We start from the raw sequence: 8,466 nt of genomic DNA, 5'->3' as shown, positions 1-8,466 counted from the left end.
TTTTAGTCATTATTTTGAGTTTTTGAATTCTAAATTAATAATTTACATATCTTAAAATGATTCTCAAGACAGAATCAAAATTACTGATTCTATCAAACCAACTTCATACGCTCTAGCTCTACCCCTGCTTGACCTTGATGTGTACTTGATACGTCAGCTACCACTATCTCTCCAACAGTACCTAGAGGTTGGATAGATTCTACTATAAATAGAGGGTGTTCAATGATATTTCTTCAAATTGATATATACCACAAAAAAATTACAGTAAACTATCTTTCATGGCAATGTCTAGAGCTCTCTCCCCTTCACAATACCTCTGCATGCACATAACCAGCACTGGCCAAAATGTAAGCAGCAGAAATATTCAAGTTTCATGCAGAAGCTCTAACAAATGGTCTGTTCAAGAAGATCTTCTCAGAGCAAACTCGAGTTACAATCAAGTAAGGTTTTAATTTTTATACACTGGCGATGTAAAATAGTTTTATGCTACTAACATCACCTTGAGAGAAGGTTATACATACTTCATAAAGTAAAAAGAATTATAAATCATAGTAATAGTTAACAATTAAAAATATTTAAAAGGCATATGAAAAAATCGTGGTTAAAGAACAACTTGTTTAACTCCAGAAACCCGAATACTGCCTCATAAATTTGGAGGGATGGAGTATAAGGAAGTAAATGCATGAAAAAGCCAAGGAGATTCAACATGTGATGTACATACATTAAAAAAGAATTGATCACTTATCTACACAATGTAATTTCCAGACAAAACAGCGTAAATCTCTATTGTCTTGGATAAGGATAGCTCCACTGTTCCCTTGCACCGTGTAAGTTATATCAATCAAATAATTCAGCACAAAACATGAAGAGTTCAAATTCCATTTTTTTTTAAAACATTTTAATAATTATGTTCGGATTCTTGTTTTTCTAACTAATGAAATGCTTACTACTGCAGGATCGATTAAATACGAAATATGCCCGGTTAGTTAAGGATGTAAAGTATGCACTAAGGACCGAAGGAAATAATAATCGTTTGGATAATCTTGCTTCAGTGGATTCCCTTCAACGTATGGGAATTGAATACCACTTTCAAGAAGAGATTGAATCAATTTTACAAAAGGAGTACAAGGAAAGTGCTTGTTTTCTCAAGTATCAAACCCCTTTTGAGGTTTCTCTTTGTTTCAGACTTTTGAGACAAGAAGGTTACCCCGTGCCAGCAGGTAATTGGTTTTTCAGTGAAGACAAAAAGCGTGTTCTCTAATATCTTAAACCTTTAAATGAGATGATAACAAATTTCAATATGATATTAGAACATGCAAAGGTGTTGAACTCGAGTCTTACTATCTTCCATTATTATAAGAAATATTTTCACGCGGTTGACTCATGAAAATTTGAAAAGAATCAATCCTGCTCGTGAGGGGCGTGTCAAGGACATATAAAGAAAATAAAAGTATTCTCTCTAACAACTTAAGCTTTTAAATAACATGATCACAGTTTGTTTTAGACCCCTTCCTAGTAAATTATATAAACAAAGAGTACATTAAGGGTGTTGAAAATATAATTTTGAATATTATAAATTCATGCACTTTGATGTTATCAATGTGGCTTTTAGGATATCTATGTTAAATTGTTAGTTGCATAGCATTTAAATTATCTAGATACACTGTTGTGTTTTCAAGGAGGCCAAATTCATAGTGATGGTGTCAAAATGTTTAGTAGTATGAGTTTAGAATTATCTATGGATACCTATAAAATTAATAACCCCTCTTGCGACCTTGAATTGTAAGAGTGAATTTTTTCTAATGATATAATTGAGCTTAATGTCTCCCTCCCTCTTTCATCCTCTTTGTTCCCCATGATAATATCAAGGGCCGCCTTATATATTTTCATCAAAGTGGACATAAACCAATAACTTCAAAATTACGTACAAAAATACAAGCACCTTTCAAAAATAACATTGGTCACACGGTTCAACTATCAATGTATTTTACCCTATTTTAGAAGGCATCTTGTCTTGTTTTTCTTTTATTAGGAACGGCTACCTATAGTTTTCTTTTAATTAGATGACCCGATAATGTAAAAATCTTCTATAAGCTGCCATTGTATAAAAATTAAACCCAATTTGAAATAAACACCTAATAACCTTCTATTGCCTTGAGCAGATGTATTTAAAAAATTCAAGAACAATGATGGTGGGAAATTTGGATTAAACCTGAGCCAAGATATTAGTGGATTAATTGGTCTATATGAAGCAGCACAAGTTGGTGTAGAAGGTGAACACATACTTGATGAAGTTGCAAATTTCAGTGGTTCTCACCTAAATGCATGTCTTGCAAAGAATGGCTCATGTGTTCAAGCTAGAATCATTAAAGAAACATTGAAGTATCCATACCACAAAAGCTTAGCAAGTTACAAGGCCAAAAGCTTCATTAGTAACTTTAAAGGAATTAATGGATGGGGAAGAAGCACCTTGCAAGAATTGGCGAATATTGGCCACTTCTTAACCCAAGAGATACATCGACATGAATTGTCTCAAGTTTCCGGGTAAATTAGTTGAGTTATACTTTTTGCAATGATAGTGTGAACTTTTTTTTTACAACATCAGGTCAACTAAAACTAAGGATTTAACTTATTTATACTAGAGTAATTTGAATAATATACATCATTAGTGTAAATAACTTTTCGCCCGCTATCAGCTCACTGAAAGGATATTTAGCCTCTTTAACATGTTTTGTAATCTAGAAATTATATTATTTGCTACAACATGTAAATGCATGTGACCATATGATGTAAAAATTCTTCAAACTAATAGTGTATATAACCTAAACTCTTTAGAGTAACAATGTGTAAGAGTTTCATGCCATCAATGTATTTTAACTTGTTTTAGCATATAATCCATCTTACTTTTTAGGTTATTAATCCCCATTTTTATTAGCAAATTATCTGCAGTTATTATTTAAGGCGACTTGATAGTGTAAAATTAAATTCTTTTACTATCTTTATATATACATGTTAAACTCGAAGGCTACTTATAATTTTTTTTTAAAAGTCAAATTAATAACTTGAAAAATAGGATAGATTGTTTGTGCTGCAAAAACGTTAAGAACGCTGATCACAAGGGGCTATAAGGTCTCGATCGAATTTTAGAATTATTTCTCACTATCCAAATTAGTGGAGCTTTTAAATCAACATCGTTCTTTTTCATTTTTGATGGTATAATTTTTGTAACATTGTCAGTATATGTAAATTAAGTTTAAATTAGTGATATATGGCTTCCGTATCAAAAACAGTTTAATTATTAAGAATTTCTAATGATTTAGGTGGTGGAGAAGTCTCGGTTTAGCTGAAGATTTGAAGCTTTTGAGAGACCAACCATTAAAATGGTATGCTTGGCCAATGGCAATGCTTGCAGATCCCAAAATGTCACAACAAGGAATTGAGCTAGCAAAATGCATCTCCTTCATTTATGTCATTGATGACATCTTTGATGTTTATGGGACAGTTGAAGAATTAACCCTTTTCACAGAAGCAGTAAATAGGTACCCTTTTTTTTTTTTTTTATCAAATTACCCAGTCTTCCTCTGGGCAGTGTTGTATTAGCAAAATATTACAAGGAGGGGGGCTGGGCCTAACCTCCATTACAACACATTATTTGGTGATCCCATCACCACAAAATACCAGAATAGGCCGAAACAAGAAGGCCACATTCTGGTGTCAAAAGCATTCTAACTAACATAAAAATTAAGTAAATAGGTACCTTATTTGAGCTTTTAATTTGTTTCCTACACAAGAAAATGAAAAAAAAAATGGTCTTTTATATTTGACGTAGATTTAAAATATATATATATATAGTCTCTTAAATATATAAATGACTAGTTTTTAGTCTTTTAAAGCAGCCAAAAGTAAACACTTTTAGATTACATCTAATATTTAATAAATTCAGGTTGTTAGATTAACAGGAATTGTGGAAAATAATTAAACTAGAAATATAAGGAAGGGCAAGTAAGTTCAAGAAATTGCAATATCAGAAACTACATCCAAAAAAAAAAAAAAAAAAAATGTAATAGAAATTGTACCTAAAAAATAAAAAATAATAAAAAAACACACACACACGCACACAAAAAATAGAAACCGCAATAACTACGGGTCCAAATTTGGGAATTCGTCAATTTTTTTTCATGATTCATATTAAATCTAACAACCAAACTTTACTAATATTCGATAGAGATTAAAAGTGCTGTTCACAAAAACTGCTTTAAAATAGTATTTAAGAGATTATTTTATGTAGGGGACCATTTTTTATCTATTTTTCTTTCTTTTAGTATGCCTCCTTGAATCTTGGTGGTCCATAAGTTTAAAAGCTACCCAATTATTTCAGGTGGGAACTGGATGCCGTGGCGGACTTACCAGAATACATGAGATCACCTTATAAGGCTCTTTATGATACCATTAATTCCATTGGCTACAATATCTACAAAATCTATGGATGGAACCCCATTAAAAACCTGCGGATGACGGTATTATTCACGATTTTTTTGCGAACTGTTACATCTACCAAGCAATATGTTGATATTGACTGCACACGAAACTTTAATGAAAAGACTTTTAGTACTTACCAAAACTATCCTTGAAACTCTTGGACCTAATATCTTTAGGACAATTCTAAGTTGTTAATATCTCAACACTTTATAATTATTAGTTATACTTGTTTTTGGATTTCAGTGGGCAAGCCTATGCAATGCATTTCTAAAAGAAGCAAAATGGTTTGCCTCGGGGGTGATACCAACAGCAGATGAGTACCTCAAAAATGGGCTTGTTAGTTCTGGAGTTCATGTTGTCTCAATTCACATGTTCTATCTCTTAGGTCTTGGTCTAACCAATGAGAGCTCTGTTCATTTGGAAGATGCATCAGCCATGTCCTCTTCCGTGGCTATGATTCTTCGTCTTTGGGATGATCTTGGAACCGCAAAGGTAACAAAATGTTCATTTCACGGCCTCTGTTTCATTTTATATGATACACTTTTCTATCTTTATGTTTGATTGAGCATGAAATTTAAGAAAAAAGAAAGGTTTTCGAAACTTGTTATCAAAACAAGTAAAAATAAAAATTTTAAAGTTAAATTATTTTAAATATAGAAAGGAAAGTGCGCCACATGAGTTTAGAGGTGGGGCTAGGACTTAAATTTTTCGGGTTCAAGATTCTAGACCTTTTGTGTTACTGGGTTCTATATTAATAATTTGTAAATATTCAATAAATTTCTTAATAAAAATACAAGGTTCGAACCAAAATTACTCGGTTCTACATAATAATTTGAACATACTCAAAGAACCTTAAGACAAATACAAGTTTTGATACAAAGTTACTGGTTTTGACTTAACATGCAACGTACTAGCTCCATCCCTGCATAAATTTGGAAAGAAGGGGTAATATCTTTCTTTATGTAGAAATATTTTAACTTTCAACTTCTCATTCTTACCTTTAATGACATGATTTTATAGTCATATAAATGTTTATGACATATTGTAGATAACAAGTTTTAAAATTTTCTTTTATCTTTCGTAAACTCCATTTTATGCCCAATCAAACTCCGTTACACAAATTAGGGAAAAGGGCGGAGTAAGAAATTTGTAGCTAAATTGAACTTTTTGTAATGTTTGTAATTTTAGCATAATATAGTTAGCATGGGTGCAGGATGAAAATCAAGAAGGAAATGATGGTTCATACATAGAATGTTACATGAAGGGACACAAAGATGCTTCCATTGAATTGGCAAGAGAACATGTGGCTAAACTAATAGAAGATGAATGGAAGAAACTTAACAAGGAACATCTTCGTTTGATGAGTCCATCTTCAGGATCATTTTCAAAAGCTTCTCTTAATTTTGCAAGGATGGTCCCTCTTACGTATAGTTATGATGATAACCAGTCCCTCCCTGCCCTCCAAGAATATATCAACTCTATGTTGTATGATGATTTATCCAAGTCAATAAAGTAGATGATTCAATATCTTATTTGTAGTACACCTACTTTTTCCTTCCAACTGGGTTGATTGTTAGTACATTATGTGTGCTCCTTCAATAATAATATGAATATTTATGAAACTTACCTCTTCCTGGCCTCATATCCTTTGGCTCCCCCGGGAATCCTCTTTGAAACGCAACTCTTGATGCTAATTCTTTCTATGGCGTGTTATTTTATTTTAAAATCTATAATATAATTTTAACATTGCAAATAATGACAAAGTTTATGGAAAAATATCTCTCTACGCATTGAAAAGAAAAGGTGCATAAGCCGTAATCCAAATACAATCTGCAAAACATTTTATACGTTGTAAGCTTGACGTCCTGACCTGCTAATGTACTCTTCTTATATGCTGCTACTTACTGTCCCATTCATTGCAATATGCTCAAATAGTGTTTATAACTAAACTTCAAGCGCTGCCGCAACACTCACTTTTACTACTACTATTCTCTCTTTGCAATGGTCACGAGTCACGAGTGGCGGAAAGAAGTGGACTTTCTACTCCTGCAAACACTCACTTTTACTACTACTACTACTCTCTCTTTGCAAGGGTCACGAGTGGCGGAAAGAAGTGGACTTTTTGCTCCTGCAATGCATCATAAAAATTCAAATATTATTATATATATGAAGAAGCTATATATCTATATCTAGAAAACTTACATTTCTGGAAGCTATATATCTCAAGGACCTGGAAGGTCTCGAAAGGGTCTGGACTTGTCTTGATGTCTTCTAAAGGAGAATAATCAAAGGCACCAAAAGCCATGCCATTACAACATAATTTCCGCAACCACAATCTCCAAACTTAACTTAAAATAATTTTTTCAGAATAAACAAAATAGAATATTTCAGTGTAGTATGAAAGTTAAGGAATTCACTAACCCTTACCGGAGTTCTTGAACTACGCACACCAACTTCTGAGTTTGTTTGTTTGTTTAATTGTGATTTATTTATTGTTTCACTATCATTGGGGAAATAGGAACGTACAGATGTGGGTTAGTTTAGGTTAGTTTTTTTCTCCTAATATTGTATTTGAAATTTGAAAGGGCGCGAAGAGCAGTTTTATGCAAATAACGTGCTTTCAGTTCCGACCTTTTTCTTACCCACTTTCTTTCTTCCTTATTTTCTTCCTAAACCACCTTCTCTTATTTTTTTTTTTTTTTTTTTCATTTGTTTTTTCCTTTTTCTAACGTGGAAGTTGTAAGTTGTAAGTTGATCTGGAAGTTTTTTTTATTTTTTTCATTTTTTTTCTATTTTAAATCTTCTCAGATAGTAATTTTTAAATTTGAATTCTATAATAATAACTAATAACTAATTGTAAACTAATTAACTAATGTGTGTCCTAAAACTGCCACTTGGCATAATCCTGCGCTGCCACTTGTCACAATCCTATGGCAAACTATCCTCCTTTTAATAATATATAGATTGGATGGTATTATTAAAATGCTTTAACTTTTTTTTCCAAAAACTATCATGTGGCTTTTTCTAACGCATCACTGGACTTAATAATTTAATATCCAAGCTTACCAAGAGAAGATAAATTGCTTTTAATAAATTTATACCAACTGAAATCTCAAAATAGTATGACGACATAATTTTTTGAATTGGAAAAATAATGTATAGGATTTTAAGATCATATCATTCTCTTACACTTCAAAGATATGATTTTCTAGATAAGCCTAGCAAAAAATTGAATGACATTTTTTATCAATAATTAACTTGTACAACGCTTAGTATATTTCTTTCCATATCAAGTTGCATTGAGTATGTTGACAAAAGGATAACTGTATATTTAAGGTTTCATGTCTACTATGATTCAATATCTTATTTGCAGTACACCTACTTTTCCTTCCAACTAGGTTGATTGTTAGTACATTATGTGTGCTTCTTCAATAATAATATGAATTTTCATGAAACTTACCTCTTCCTGGCCTCATATCCTTTGGCTTCCCCGGGAATCCTCTTTGAAACGCAACTCTTGATGCTAATTCTTTCTATGGCGTGTTATTTTATTTTAAAATTTATAATATAATTTTAACATTGCAGCGAATGACAGGTTTATGGAAAAATATCTCCTGCATTGAAAAGAAAAGGTGCATAAGCCGTAATCCAAATACAATCTGCAAAACATTTTATACGTTGTAAGCTTGACGTCTTGACCTGCTAATGTACTCTTCTTATATGCTGCTACTTACTGTCCCATTCATTGCAATATGCTCAAATAGTGTTTATAAGTAAACTTCAATGCAGCACCGCTGCTGCCGCAACACTCACTTTTACTACTACTATTCTCTCTTTGCAATGGTCACGAGTCACGAGTGGCGGAAAGAAGTGGACTTTCTGCTCCTGCAAACACTCACTTTTACTACTACTACTACTACTCTCTCTTTGCAAGGGTCACGAGTGGCGGAAAGAAGTGAACTTTTTGCTCCTGCAATGCATCATAAA

The 8,466-nt window shown here is 32.4% G+C and overlaps 1 protein-coding gene across 1 annotated transcript; it reads left to right on the top strand.

Moving 5' to 3' along the window:
• Positions 1 to 227: 227 nt before the first annotated feature.
• On the top strand, positions 228 to 5,995 carry LOC132053446 ((3S,6E)-nerolidol synthase 1-like). The gene is made up of 7 exons (XM_059445485.1): positions 228 to 440; positions 956 to 1,220; positions 2,163 to 2,544; positions 3,321 to 3,539; positions 4,379 to 4,517; positions 4,723 to 4,971; positions 5,693 to 5,995. Exons 1-7 carry the CDS (start codon positions 279 to 281, stop codon positions 5,993 to 5,995), a joined length of 1,719 nt encoding a protein of 572 aa, XP_059301468.1. The 5' UTR covers positions 228 to 278.
• The last annotated feature ends 2,471 nt before the right edge of the window (positions 5,996 to 8,466 follow it).

Source organism: Lycium ferocissimum, chromosome 4 (assembly GCF_029784015.1).
Source record: "Lycium ferocissimum isolate CSIRO_LF1 chromosome 4, AGI_CSIRO_Lferr_CH_V1, whole genome shotgun sequence".
NCBI lineage: Eukaryota > Viridiplantae > Streptophyta > Magnoliopsida > Solanales > Solanaceae > Lycium > Lycium ferocissimum.
The sequence above is the reverse complement of the archived record's forward strand: the minus strand, read 5'-3'. Positions and strand labels throughout refer to the sequence as shown.